General features: G+C 35.0%; 1 protein-coding gene across 1 annotated transcript in view; it reads right to left on the bottom strand.

The window, feature by feature from the left end:
- Positions 1-455: 455 nt before the first annotated feature.
- CadN2 (Cadherin-N2) overlaps positions 456-15550 on the bottom strand; it is a 421364-nt gene continuing 406269 nt past the window's right edge. Inside the window, exons 11-13 of the mRNA XM_073971018.1 lie at positions 14778-14999; positions 4769-4939; positions 456-762 (exon numbers count right to left, since the gene is read on the bottom strand). Of these exons, the coding sequence (XP_073827119.1) occupies positions 617-762; positions 4769-4939; positions 14778-14999 (539 nt within the window). The 3' untranslated portion in view covers positions 456-616. The remainder of the gene's footprint in view (positions 763-4768; positions 4940-14777; positions 15000-15550) is intronic.

Genomic DNA, 15550 nt, shown 5'->3' with positions numbered 1-15550 from the left:
GTTTTTAATCATTCGTTGCTTCAATCTCTTTTTATGCGTCCTTAATTACAAACTGGCTGGTGTATGGTTTGTTCGTTGGCTAACTGACTGACTGGCTATGTGGGAGATTTTTTGTAGATTTTACCTTATTTTTCCTATTCTTCCTCCTCCGTATTACCTCCCTGCCTTTCTCATGTTTTCAGTTATGTTAGTTTTTATGCTCTATAACTTCCATTTTACCCAGTAACTTTGACTGCCATTTTTTGTTTGTTTTTGGTTTGGTATTCTACAACTTATGGACTATGTAAAAAAAATTCACGTTTTTTTGCTTTTATGATATTTTACACTTTCTCTTATATTTATGTTAGGGTTTTTTGTTGCTGTTTTAGTGGCTCATTTAGCTGTAGCCCTGGTTTGCTTTTTTTTGCTGTTTCCTCCGAATAGACTATTTTTTGTGTGTTCATTTCATTTAGAACGGGTTTTTTGTTTTGTGGTTGCGATTTTTTTGTTTTTGTTGGAATGATGGATTTTTTATTTAATTTACAAGGTTGTTGAGATTTAAGGGTAGTCTTTACTTTACTGCGCTCCGGCTTCGACTGCTCCACTGGATTATTAAATCTATGAACTTAATTTAATTTTATAATACACCGCTCTCCTGTGTTAATTCCTCATTGGTTGGTTGTTTCAATTTCGTTTTGTCTTGCAGATATAATGCCGCCAAAGCATTGAAACGTGGACCCCACGTTTCTAAGTAATTAAAGTCTTGATTCTCATCGTCGGTGCCTAAAATGAGATGTTAAAGAGATGAGAAAAGAGGACGATGTAAAATAATTTGTTAATTGTAATTCTATCAACAGTTAATAAATGAATTTAGGAAAAGTTGCCACTTCAGTATGCATGGAAAAATTATGTCTCCGGATTTAAATAGCATGGGAAATAAGAAGTTATTAGACTAAGGTAATTAGATAAAGTGACTGGAAAAAAGGAGAACATTGATTTTAAGGGAATTATAAGAATATATTTGGAGGAACCATCACGACAAAGAATTGTGGATTTTTAAGAATATTTTTGGAGGGACCATCACAGCAAAGAAGCGTGGATTTTTAAGAATAGTTTTGGAGGGACCATCACAGCAACGAAGCGTGGATTTTTAGGAATATTTTCGGAAGAACCAGCACAGCAAAGAAGAGATGATTTTTAAGAATAGTTTTGGAATGTCCATTCCATTTTTGGAGGGACCATCACAGCAAAGAAGCGTGGATTTTTAAGAATATTTTTGGAGGGACCATCACAGCAAAGAAGCGTGGATTTTTAAGAATATTTTTGGACGGACAATCACAGCAAAGAAGCGTAGATTTTTAAGAATATTTTTTGAGGGACAATCACAGCAAAGAAGCGTGGATTTTTAAGAATATTTTTGGAGGGACCATCACAGCAAAGAAGCGTGGATTTTTAAGAATATTTTTGGAGGGTCCATCACAGCAAAGAAGCGTGGATTTTTAAGAATATTTTTGGAGGGACCAACACAGCAAAGAAGCGTGGATTTTTAAGAATATTTTTGGAGGGACCATCACAGCAAAGAAGCGTGGATTTTTAAGAATATTTTTGGAGGGACCATCACCGCAAAGAAGCGTGGATTTTTAAGAAAATTTTTGGAGGGACCATCACAGCAAAGAAGCTTGGATTTTTAAGAATATTTTTGGAGGGACCATCACAGCAAAGAAGCGTGGATTTTTAGGAATATTTTTGGAGGGACCATCACAGCAAAGAAGTGTGGATTTTTAAGAATATTTTTGGAGGGACCATCACCGCAAAGAAGCGTGGATTTTTAAGAATATTTTTGGAGGGACCATCACCGCAAAGAAGCGTGGATTTTTAAGAAAATTTTTGGAGGGACCATCACAGCAAAGAAGCGTGGATTTTTAAGAATATTTTTGGAGGGACCATCACAGCAAAGAAGCGTGGATTTTTAAGAATATTTTTGGAGGGACCATCACAGCAAAGAAGCGTGGATTTTTAAGAATATTTTTGGAGGGACCATCACAGCAAAGAAGCGTGGATTTTTAAGAATATTTTTGGAGGGACCATCACAGCAAAGAAGCGTGGATTTTGAGGAATATTTTTAGAGGGACCATCACAGCAAAGAAGCGTGGATTTTTAAGAATATTTTTAGAGGGACCATCACAGCAAAGAAGCGTGGATTTTTAAGAATATTTTTGGAGGGACCATCACAGCAAAGAAGCGTGGATTTTTAAGAATATTTTTGGAGGGACCATCACAGCAAAGAAGCGTGGATTTTTAAGAATATTTTTGGAGGGACCATCACAGCAAAGAAGCGTGGATTTTTAAGAATATTTTTGGAGGGACCATCACAGCAAAGAAGCGTGGATTTTTAAGAATATTTTTGGAGGGACCATCACAGCAAAGAAGTGTGGATTTTTAAGAATATTTTTGGAGGGACCATCACAGCAAAGAAGCGTGGATTTTTAAGAATATTTTTGGAGGGACCATCACAGCAAAGAAGCGTGGATTTTTAAGAATATTTTTGGAGGGACCATCACAGCAAAGAAGCGTGGATTTTTAAGAATATTTTTGGAGGGACCATCACAGCAAAGAAGCGTGGATTTTTAAGAATATTTTTGGAGGGACCATCACAGCAAAGAAGCGTGGATTTTTAAGAATATTTTTGGAGGGACCATCACAGCAAAGAAGCGTGGATTTTTAAGAATATTTTTGGAGGGACCATCACAGCAAAGAAGCGTGGATTTTTAAGAATATTTTTGGAGGGACCATCACAGCAAAGAAGCGTGGATTTTTAAGAATATTTTTGGAGGGACCATCACAGCAAAGAAGCGTGGATTTTTAAGAATATTTTTGGAGGGACCATCACAGCAAAGAAGCGTGGATTTTTAAGAATATTTTTGGAGGGACCATCACAGCAAAGAAGCGTGGATTTTTAAGAATATTTTTGGAGGGACCATCACAGCAAAGAAGCGTGGATTTTTAAGAATATTTTTGGAGGGACCATCACAGCAAAGAAGCGTGGATTTTTAAGAATATTTTTTAGAGGAACCATCACAGCAAAGAAGCGTGGATTTTTAAGAATATTTTTAGAGGGACCGTTACAGCAAAGAAGCGTGGATTTTTAAGAATATTTTTAGAGGGACCATTACAGCAAAGAAGCGTGGATTTTTAAGAATATTTTTGGAGGGACCATCACAGCAAAGAAGCGTGGATTTTTAAGAATATTTTTAGAGGGACCATTACAGCAAAGAAGCGTGGATTTTTAAGAATATTTTTGGAGGGACCATCACAGCAAAGAAGCGTGGATTTTTAAGAATATTTTTGGAGGGACCATCACAGCAAAGAAGCGTGGATTTTTAAGAATATTTTTGGAGGGACCATCACAGCAAAGAAGCGTGGATTTTTAAGAATATTTTTGGAGGGACCGTCACAGCAAAAAAGCGTGGATTTTTAAGAATATTTTTGGAGGGACCATCACAGCAATGATGCGTGGATTTTTAAGAATATTTTTTAGAGGAACCATCACAGCAATGATGCGTGGATTTTTAAGAATATTTTTTAGAGGAACCATCACAGCAATGATGCGTGGATTTTTAAGAATATTTTTTAGAGGAACCATCACAGCAAAGAAGCGTGGATTTTTAAGAATATCTTTGGAGGGACCATCACAGCAAAGAAGCGTGGATTTTTAAGATTATTTTTGGAGGGACCATCACAGCAAAGAAGCGTGGATTTTTAATAATATTTTTGGAGGGACCATCACAGCAAAGAAGCGTGGATTTTTAAGAATATTTTTGGAGGGACCATCACAGCAAAGAAGCGTGGATTTTTAAGAATATTTTTGGAGGGACCATCACAGCAAAGAAGCGTGGATTTTTAAGAATATTTTTGGAGGGACCATCACAGCAAAGAAGCGTGGATTTTTAAGAATATTTTTGGAGGGACCATCACAGCAAAGAAGCGAGGATTTTTAAGAATATTTTTGGAGGGACCATCAAAGCAAAGAAGCGTGGATTTTTAAGAATATTTTTGGAGGGACCATCACAGCAAAGAAGCGTGGATTTTTAAGAATATTTTTGGAGGGACCATCACAGCAAAGAAGCGTGGATTTTTAAGAATATTTTTGGAGGGACCATCACAGCAAAGAAGCGTGGATTTTTAAGAATATTTTTGGAGGGACCATCACAGCAAAGAAGCGTGGATTTTTAAGAATATTTTTGGAGGGACCATCACAGCAAAGAAGCGTGGATTTTTAAGAATATTTTTGGAGGGACCATCGCAAAAAAAAACAATATTTTTGGAGGGACCATCACAATAAAGACACGTGGATTTTTTTAAGAGTATTATTAAAGGAACCATCACAATGAAGAAACTTGTTTTTTTAAGAAAATGTGTTGAGGGGGGGGCGCCTTTTCCTTGAAGTCAAAAACTAACCTGATTGTTTAAACTTTCGCTAAGATTCCCTACATTTAAATGTATGAAGTTCCAATATCACAACTTGATTTTTTTTAACTATTCTTCTCATTTTCCCCCTTTCTGGCAAATCAACAATGTATTTCTGTGAAATCCGTAATGGAAATTTTATAAATTATTCATCATTTATTTCCCCTTTTAAACGTGTAAATTATATGGCATTTTGCCGAACCCCTTTCTTACTCGTTTACCATGAAATGTCATAAAGAGTGGCAGCTTTACATGTTAAAATTTATTGAACAAAGGGCGAAGGAAAAATAGTTGTAAAAAAAGAGGGATAACTTTCACTTACCTGATGCTAACGAACTTAAAGATTCTGCTATACTCCCACTCCCCTCATACGTAAAATTACGCAAATCATCGAATGGTGGCGCATTGATATCTTTATCACAACGTTTTTTGCGTTCTTCCATTAAAAACCCCACATTCAATTCCTGGCCGGGCATCAATGTCACAACTGGATCTGCAAAAGTAGGGCAAAATAAAGAAAAAAAAAACGTAAAGTTAAATATATAAATACAGCAGGATGGAATGTTGATTATGATTACAATGGTGAACGGGCACTGGGATGCATAGTCGAAGTAAACAACAAAAGTCACAAACAACTTGTTGTTCATAAACTGAATAATAAACAATGGATTTTTTCTTGAGAATGGTGAATAAGTGTATATTAAATAAAATTTAACTTTTTTGTTTAAGCTTAAAAACAATTGTTAATGCTATAAAAAATAAGAAATAAAAAAACATGAAAAATATTCCCTTCAGAGACAAAAGAAGACGAATATTATGCGTGGATAATCTTTGTTATGATAGTCGCCCCGAAAATATTCTTAAAAATCCATGCTTCTTTGTTGTGATGGTAGCCCCGAAAATATTCTTAAAAATCCATGCTTCTTTGTTGTGATGGTAGCCCCGAAAATATTCTTAAAAATCCATGCTTCTTTGTTGTGATGGTAGCCCCGAAAATATTCTTAAAAATCCATGCTTCTTTGTTGTGATGGTAGCCCCGAAAATATTCTTAAAAATCCACGCTTCTTTGTTGTGATGGTAGCCCCGAAAATATTCTTAAAAATCCACGCTTCTTTGTTGTGATGGTAGCCCCGAAAATATTCTTAAAAATCCACGCTTCTTTGTTGTGATGGTAGCCCCGAAAATATTCTTAAAAATCCACGCTTCTTTGTTGTGATGGTAGCTCAAAAAATATTCTTAAAAATCCACGCTTCTTTGTTGTGGTGGTCATCCCAAAAATACTCTTAAAATCCACGCTTCTTTGTTGTGATGGTAGCTCAAAAATATTCTTAAAATGCCACGCTTCTTTGTTGTGATGGTAGCTCAAAAAATATTCTTAAAAATCCACGCTTCTTTGTTGTGGTGGTCATCCCAAAAATACTCTTAAAATCCACGCTTCTTTGTTGTGATGTTAGCTAGAAAAGTATTCTTAAAATCCACGCTTCTTTGTTGTGATGTTAGCTCAAAAAGTATTCTTAAAAAGCCACGCTTCTTTGTTGTGAAGGTAGCTCAAAAAATATTCATAAAAATCCACGCTTCTTTGTTGTGATGGTAGCTCAAAAAATATTCTTAAAAATCCACGCTTCTTTGTTGTGATGGTTGGTCAAAAAATTATTCTTAAAAATCCACGCTTCTTTGTTGTGATGGTTGGTCAAAAAATTATTCTTAAAAATCCAAGCTTCTTTGTTGTGATGGTAGCTCAAAAAATATTCATAAAAATCCACGCTTCTTTGTTGTGATGGTAGCTCAAAAAATATTCTTAAAAATCCACGCTTCTTTGTTGTGATGGTAGCTCAAAAAATATTCTTAAAAATCCACGCTTCTTTGTTGTGATGGTAGCTCAAAAAAATATTCTTAAAAATCCACGCTTCTTTGATGAGATGGTAGCTCAAAAAAATTCTTAAAAATCCACGCTTCTTTGTTGTGATGGTAGCTCAAAAAATAGTCTTAAAAATCCACGCTTCTTTGTTGTGATGGTAGCTCAAAAATAAAAGTCTTAAAAATCCACGCCTCTTTGTTGTGATGGTTGGTCAAAAAAATATTCTTAAAAATCCACGCTTCTTTGTTGTGATGGTCGTTCACAAAATATTCTTAAAAATCCACGCTTCTTTGTTGTGATGGTCGTTCACAAAATATTCTTAAAAATCCACGCTTCTATGTTGTTATAGTCGCTTCAAAAATATTCTTAAAAATCCACGCTTCTTTGTTGTGATAGTCGCTCAAAAAATATTCTTCAAAATAAACGCTTCTTTGTTGTGATGGTAGCTCAAATAAAAAATCTTAAAAATCCACGCCTCTTTGTTGTGGTGGTAGCTCTAAAAATATTCTTAAAAATCTACGCTTCGTTGTTGTGATGGTAGCTCAAAAATATTCTTAAAAATCCACGCCTCTTTGTTGTGATGGTAGCTCAAAAAATATTCTTAAAAATCCACGCTTCTTTGTTGTGATGGTTGGTCAAAAAATTATTCTTAAAAATCCACGCTTCTTTGTTGTGATGGTTGGTCAAAAAATTATTCTTAAAAATCCACGCTTCTTTGTTGTGATGGTTGGTCAAAAAATTATTCTTAAAAATCCACGCTTCTTTGTTGTGATGGTAGCTCAAAAAATATTCTTAAAAATTCACGCTTCTTTGTTGTGATGGTTGGTCAAAAAATTATTCTTAAAAATCCACGCTTCTTTGTTGTGATGGTTGGTCAAAAAATTATTCTTAAAAATCCAAGCTTCTTTGTTGTGATGGTAGCTCAAAAAAATTCTTAAAAATCCACGCTTCTTTGTTGTGATGGTAGCTCAAAAAAATTCTTAAAAATCCACGCTTCTTTGTTGTGATGGTCATCCCAAAAATATTCTTAAAAATCCACGCTTCTTTGTTGTGATGGTCATCCCAAAAATATTCTTAAAAATCCACGCTTCTTTGTTGTGATGGTCATCCCAAAAATATTCTTAAAAATCCACGCTTCTTTGTTGTGATGGTCATCCCAAAAATATTCTTAAAAATCCACGCTTCTTTGTTGTGATGGTCATCCCAAAAATATTCTTAAAAATCCACGCTTCTTTGTTGTGATGGTCATCCCAAAAATATTCTTAAAAATCCACGCTTCTTTGTTGTGATGGTCATCCCAAAAATATTCTTAAAAATCCACGCTTCTTTGTTGTGATGGTCATCCCAAAAATATTCTTAAAAATCCACGCTTCTTTGTTGTGATGGTCATCCCAAAAATATTCTTAAAAATCCACGCTTCTTTGTTGTGATGGTTGGTCAAAAAAATATTCTTAAAAATCCACGCTTCTTTGTTGTGATGGTTGGTCAAAAAAATATTCTTAAAAATCCACGCTTCTTTGTTGTGATGGTTGGTCAAAAAAATATTCTTAAAAATCCACGCTTCTTCTTTGTTGTGATGGTCATCCCAAAAATATTCTTAAAAATCCACGCTTCTTTGTTGTGATGGTCATCCCAAAAATATTCTTAAAAATCCACGCTTCTTTGTTGTGATGGTCATCCCAAAAATATTCTTAAAAATCCACGCTTCTTTGTTGTGATGGTCATCCCAAAAATATTCTTAAAAATCCACGCTTCTTTGTTGTGATGGTCATCCCAAAAATATTCTTAAAAATCCACGCTTCTTTGTTGTGATGGTCATCCCAAAAATATTCTTAAAAATCCACGCTTCTTTGTTGTGATGGTCATCCCAAAAATATTCTTAAAAATCCACGCTTCTTTGTTGTGATGGTCATCCCAAAAATATTCTTAAAAATCCACGCTTCTTTGTTGTGATGGTCATCCCAAAAATATTCTTAAAAATCCACGCTTCTTTGTTGTGATGGTCATCCCAAAAATATTCTTAAAAATCCACGCTTCTTTGTTGTGATGGTCATCCCAAAAATATTCTTAAAAATCCACGCTTCTTTGTTGTGATGGTCATCCCAAAAATATTCTTAAAAATCCACGCTTCTTTGTTGTGATGGTCATCCCAAAAATATTCTTAAAAATCCACGCTTCTTTGTTGTGATGGTCATCCCAAAAATATTCTTAAAAATCCACGCTTCTTTGTTGTGATGGTCATCCCAAAAATATTCTTAAAAATCCACGCTTCTTTGTTGTGATGGTCATCCCAAAAATATTCTTAAAAATCCACGCTTCTTTGTTGTGATGGTCATCCCAAAAATATTCTTAAAAATCCACGCTTCTTTGTTGTGATGGTCATCCCAAAAATATTCTTAAAAATCCACGCTTCTTTTTTGTGATGGTCATCCCAAAAATATTCTTAAAAATCCACGCTTCTTTGTTGTGATGGTCATCCCAAAAATATTCTTAAAAATCCACGCTTCTTTGTTGTGATGGTCATCCCAAAAATATTCTTAAAAATCCACGCTTCTTTGTTGTGATGGTCATCCCAAAAATATTCTTAAAAATCCACGCTTCTTTGTTGTGATGGTCATCCCAAAAATATTCTTAAAAATCCACGCTTCTTTGTTGTGATGGTCATCCCAAAAATATTCTTAAAAATCCACGCTTCTTTGTTGTGATGGTCATCCCAAAAATATTCTTAAAAATCCACGCTTCTTTGTTGTGATGGTCATCCCAAAAATGTTCTTAAAAATCCACGCTTCTTTTTTGTGATGGTCATCCCAAAAATATTCTTAAAAATCCACGCTTCTTTGTTGTGATGGTCATCCCAAAAATATTCTTAAAAATCCACGCTTCTTTGTTGTGATGGTCATCCCAAAAATATTCTTAAAAATCCACGCTTCTTTGTTGTGATGGTCATCCGAAAAATATTCTTAAAAATCTACGCTTCTTTGTTGTGATGGTCATCCGAAAAATATTCTTAAAAATCCACGCTTCTTTGTTGTGGTGGTCATCCCAAAAAAATTCTTAAAAATCCACGCTTCTTTGTTGTGATGGTCATCCCAAAAATATTCTTAAAAATCCACGCTTCTTTGTTGTGAAGGTCATCCCAAAAATATTCTTAAAAATCCACGCTTCTTTGTTGTGATGGTCATCCCAAAAATATTCTTAAAAATCCACGCTTCTTTGTTGTGATGGTCATCCCAAAAATATTCTTAAAAATCCACGCTTCTTTGTTGTGATGGTCATCCCAAAAATATTCTTAACCAGTAAGGAAAGGATCAAAGTCGGGCGGGGCCGACTATATGATACCCTACACCACTGTGAATATGTAAAATATAAATCGGAGCTATATCCAGATCTAAACCGATTTTGATATAAGTTGGCACATTTATTTCCAGACCGAATTCAGTCACACATTCCAAATTTCATCGAAATCCGACTTATATAGCGTGTTTGGAGCAGCAAACACGCGAAATCGGCCGAAAATATATATGGGTGCTATATCCAAATCCTAGCCGATTTCGATATAATTTGGCACATTTATTTCTAGACTGAATTCAGTCACACATTCCAAATTTCATCGAAATCGGAAATATATAGCGTGTTTGGTACAGAAAATACGTGAAATCGGCCGAAAATATATATGGGAGCTATATCCAAATCTGAACCGATTTCTATATAATTTGGCACACTTATTTCTATACCAAATTCAGTCAAACATTCCAAATTTCATTAAAATCGGACGTATATAGCGTGATTGGTACATCGCATACGTGAAATCGGGCGAACATATATATGGGAGCTATATCCAAATCTGAACCGATTTCGATATAATTTGGCACATTTATTTTTAAACCAAATTCAGTCACACATTCCAAATTTCATCGAAATCGGACATATATAGCGTGTGTGTTACAGAAAATACGTGAAATCGGCCGAAAATATATATGGGGGCTATACCAAAACTTGGACCGATATAGCCCATCTTCGAACTTGATCTTCCGGTATTCCCCAATTTTCAGCAAAATCGGTCAACAAATGCGACCTGTATGTTGCGAACGGACGGACGGACGGACATGCATAAATCGACTCAGAAAGTGATTCTATGTATATCCCTAGAAGGAACTATGGGTCTATTTCGCTTCCTTTTGTATGTTACATACAAATGCACTAACACATAATACCCCTTACCACATAGTGGTGTAGGGTATAAAAATCCACGCTTCTTTGTTGTGATGGTCATCCCAAAAATATTCTTAAAAATCCACGCTTCTTTGTTGTGATGGTCATCCCAAAAATATTCTTAAAAATCCACGCTTCTTTGTTGTGATGGTCATCCCAAAAATATTCTTAAAAATCCACGCTTCTTTGTTGTGATGGTCATCCCAAAAATATTCTTAAAAATCCACGCTTCTTTGTTGTGATGGTCATCCCAAAAATATTCTTAAAAATCCACGCTTCTTTGTTGTGATGGTCATCCCAAAAATATTCTTAAAAATCCACGCTTCTTTGTTGTGATGGTCATCCCAAAAATATTCTTAAAAATCCACGCTTCTTTGTTGTGATGGTCCTCCCAAAAATATTCTTAAAAATCCACGCTTCTTTGTTGTGATGGTCATCCCAAAAATATTCTTAAAAATCCACGCTTCTTTGTTGTGATGGTCATCCCAAAAATATTCTTAAAAATCCACGCTTCTTTGTTGTGATGGTCATCCCAAAAATATTCTTAAAAATCCACGCTTCTTTGTTGTGATGGTCCTCCCAAAAATATTCTTAAAAATCCACGCTTCTTTGTTGTGATGGTCATCCCAAAAATATTCTTAAAAATCCACGCTTCTTTGTTGTGATGGTCATCCCAAAAATATTCTTAAAAATCCACGCTTCTTTGTTGTGATGGTCATCCCAAAAATATTCTTAAAAATCCACGCTTCTTTGTTGTGATGGTCATCCCAAAAATATTCTTAAAAATCCACGCTTCTTTGTTGTGATGGTCATCCCAAAAATATTCTTAAAAATCCACGCTTCTTTGTTGTGATGGTCATCCGAAAAATATTCTTAAAAATCCACGCTTCTTTGTTGTGGTGGTCATCCCAAAAAAATTCTTAAAAATCCACGCTTCTTTGTTGTGATGGTCATCCCAAAAATATTCTTAAAAATCCACGCTTCTTTGTTGTGAAGGTCATCCCAAAAATATTCTTAAAAATCCACGCTTCTTTGTTGTGATGGTCATCCCAAAAATATTCTTAAAAATCCACGCTTCTTTATTGTGATGGTCATCCCAAAAATATTCTTAAAAATCCACGCTTCTTTGTTGTGATGGTCATCCCAAAAATATTCTTAAAAATCCACGCTTCTTTGTTGTGATGGTCATCCCAAAAATATTCTTAACCAGTAAGGAAAGGATCAAAGTCGGGCGGGGCCGACTATATGATACCCTACACCACTGTGAATATGTAAAATATAAATCGGAGCTATATCCAGATCTAAACCGATTTTGATATAAGTTGGCACATTTATTTCCAGACCGAATTCAGTCACACATTCCAAATTTCATCGAAATCCGACTTATATAGCGTGTTTGGAGCAGCAAACACGCGAAATCGGCCGAAAATATATATGGGTGCTATATCCAAATCCTAGCCGATTTCGATATAATTTGGCACATTTATTTCTAGACTGAATTCAGTCACACATTCCAAATTTCATCGAAATCGGAAATATATAGCGTGTTTGGTACAGAAAATACGTGAAATCGGCCGAAAATATATATGGGAGCTATATCCAAATCTGAACCGATTTCTATATAATTTGGCACACTTATTTCTATACCAAATTCAGTCAAACATTCCAAATTTCATTAAAATCGGACGTATATAGCGTGATTGGTACATCGCATACGTGAAATCGGGCGAACATATATATGGGAGCTATATCCAAATCTGAACCGATTTCGATATAATTTGGCACATTTATTTTTAAACCAAATTCAGTCACACATTCCAAATTTCATCGAAATCGGACATATATAGCGTGTGTGTTACAGAAAATACGTGAAATCGGCCGAAAATATATATGGGGGCTATACCAAAACTTGGACCGATATAGCCCATCTTCGAACTTGATCTTCCGACGGCTAAAAAAATGGTATTCCCCAATTTTCAGCGAAATCGGTCAACAAATGCGACCTGTATGTTGCGAACGGACGGACGGACGGACATGCATAAATCGACTCAGAAAGTGATTCTATGTATATCCCTAGAAGGAACTATGGGTCTATTTCGCTTCCTTTTGTATGTTACATACAAATGCACTAACACATAATACCTCTTACCACATAGTGGTGTAGGGTATAAAAATCCACGCTTCTTTGTTGTGATGGTCATCCCAAAAATATTCTTAAAAATCCACGCTTCTTTGTTGTGATGGTCATCCCAAAAATATTCTTAAAAATCCACGCTTCTTTGTTGTGATGGTCATCCCAAAAATATTCTTAAAAATCCACGCTTCTTTGTTGTGATGGTCATCCCAAAAATATTCTTAAAAATCCACGCTTCTTTGTTGTGATGGTCATCCCAAAAATATTCTTAAAAATCCACGCTTCTTTGTTGTGATGGTCATCCCAAAAATATTCTTAAAAATCCACGCTTCTTTGTTGTGATGGTCATCCCAAAAATATTCTTAAAAATCCACGCTTCTTTGTTGTGATGGTCATCCCAAAAATATTCTTAAAAATCCACGCTTCTTTGTTGTGATGGTCATCCCAAAAATATTCTTAAAAATCCACGCTTCTTTGTTGTGATGGTCATCCCAAAAATATTCTTAAAAATCCACGCTTCTTTGTTGTGATGGTCATCCCAAAAATATTCTTAAAAATCCACGCTTCTTTGTTGTGATGGTCATCCCAAAAATATTCTTAAAAATCCACGCTTCTTTGTTGTGATGGTCATCCCAAAAATATTCTTAAAAATCCACGCTTCTTTGTTGTGATGGTCATCCCAAAAATATTCTTAAAAATCCACGCTTCTTTGTTGTGATGGTCATCCCAAAAATATTCTTAAAAATCCACGCTTCTTTGTTGTGATGGTCATCCCAAAATATTCTTAAAAATCCACGCTTCTTTGTTGTGATGGTCATCCCAAAAATATTCTTAAAAATCCATGCTTCTTTGTTGTGATGGTCATCCCAAAAATATTCTTAAAAATTCGCGCTTCTTTGTTGTGATGGTCATCCCAAAAATATTCTTAAAAATCCACGCTTCTTTGTTGTGATGGTCATCCCAAAAATATTCTTAAAAATCCACGCTTCTTTGTTGTGATGGTCATCCCAAAAATATTCTAAAAAATCCACGCTTCTTTGTTGTGATGGTCATCCCAAAAATATTCTTAAAAATCCACGCTTCATTGTTGTGATGGTCATCCCAAAAATATTCTTAAAAATCCACGCTTCTTCGTTGCGATGGTAGCTCAAAAATATTCTTAAAAATTTACTCTTCTTTGTTGTGATGGTAGCTTAAAAAATATTCTTAAAAATTCACGCTTCTTTGTTGTTGGGGTAGCTAAAAAAATATTCTTAAAAATCCACGCTTCTTTGTTGTGATGGTAGCTCAGAAAATATTCTAAAAATCCACGCTTCTTTGTTGTGATGGTCATCCCAAAAATATTCTTAAAAATCCACGCTTCTTTGTTGTGATGGTCATTCCAAAAATATTCTTAAAAATCCACGCTTCCTTGTCGTTCCACATATATTCTTAAAAATCCACGCTTCCTTGTCGTTCCACAAATATTCTTAAAAATCCACGATTTTTTGTTGTGATGGTCGCTCAGAAAATATGTTTAAAAATCTACGCTTCTTTGTTGTGATGGTCGTTCAGAAAATATGTTTAAAAATTCAAGGTTCTTTGTTGTAATGGTCGCTCAGAAAATATGTTTAAAAATCCACGCTTCTTTATTGTGATGGTCACACAAAAAATATTCGTAAAAATCCACACTTGTTTGTTGTGATTGTCGAGTTGATCTGTAAGGCCTGTTATTTAACAACACAAACATTTTGTATTAAACCTGCTAACTAGTGCTGCTAACCACCGTTATCAAATAACACCAGATACAGTGAAATTGAATTGAGTCAATAATAATAGAAAATAGGCGACAAATGAAATCCGTTTTTTTTAATATTTTACGTGCCTTTGTAGACACAAACAACAACGTTAACATATTTCGTAAACATCAGCAACAATTTCGAAAAGCAAATACTCTAACTCAAATGTCAATAGCAGAAAACAAATAAACAACTACAACTTAGTTAGCCATACTCAACTATAACAGCGAGAGAAAGCGAATAGGCAAACACGAGTGAACACACAATTTAACCATTTCACATGACTACAACAACAACAACTGGCATCACATATCCCCATGTATATCCTCCCTATCATAGATATACTTACATATTATTGGCACCTTGCAGGCAGCTATATCCGGTGGCATTGTACCACCCTGACCAATTGGTATCTGTAGGGGTGTTATGTCAAACGCCGTCATATCATCTTCGCCACCACCCTCATCATCGTAACTTATTACCGTTTCACGTACATCCTTTTCTGGGCCGTTACGTTTTTTATTTGTTGTTTTACGTTTACGATTGTAGAGAACAAAGATAAGTGCTAAAACTGCAAATAGAAGAAGAAAAACAAAAACGAAAGAAGAGTAGAGAGATTTAGCAAACATGTCTGGTTCATTTCATTACAAGTTCTGTGTGCCCCCCCAGAAAAAAAGCCCAAAGCATGTGAGTGTGCCAAAAGAAATGTCATTGGCGATGGTGTCCCATTGCTAAAGGCTAACAATTGTCAACTGCTGTCTTTTATTGCTGGTGTCTCTTCTGTCTATTCATCGTTTTGCTATGTGTTTTGGCAAACTGCTTAATTGTTGTATGGTTCAAATGTGAAAAAGTGTTTCATAAAAAAATAAATGAAAAACTTGCCATAAATCAAATAACAAAATGTTTTTCATTAAAATATCTAATGAGTTATTCCAGCACCACCATCAGCGAAATTCAATAATAGCTGCCAACACGTCTCTTGACAAACATTACTTTTCTGATCTTATTATTTCATGGGATTTTGTCTGCCATAAAGGCTTTAAAATTTACAAAATGGGTGAATTATTTTAATTTTAAATCGTGGTAATTTTGGAATTTTAGGATTTTTGTGTGGGCTGATTA

This window comes from Musca autumnalis, unplaced genomic scaffold (genome assembly GCF_047663935.1).
Source record: "Musca autumnalis isolate F117 unplaced genomic scaffold, ASM4766393v1 scaffold_2, whole genome shotgun sequence".
Classification (NCBI taxonomy): domain Eukaryota; kingdom Metazoa; phylum Arthropoda; class Insecta; order Diptera; family Muscidae; genus Musca; species Musca autumnalis.
This window is presented reverse-complemented; position numbering and strand designations above follow the sequence as displayed.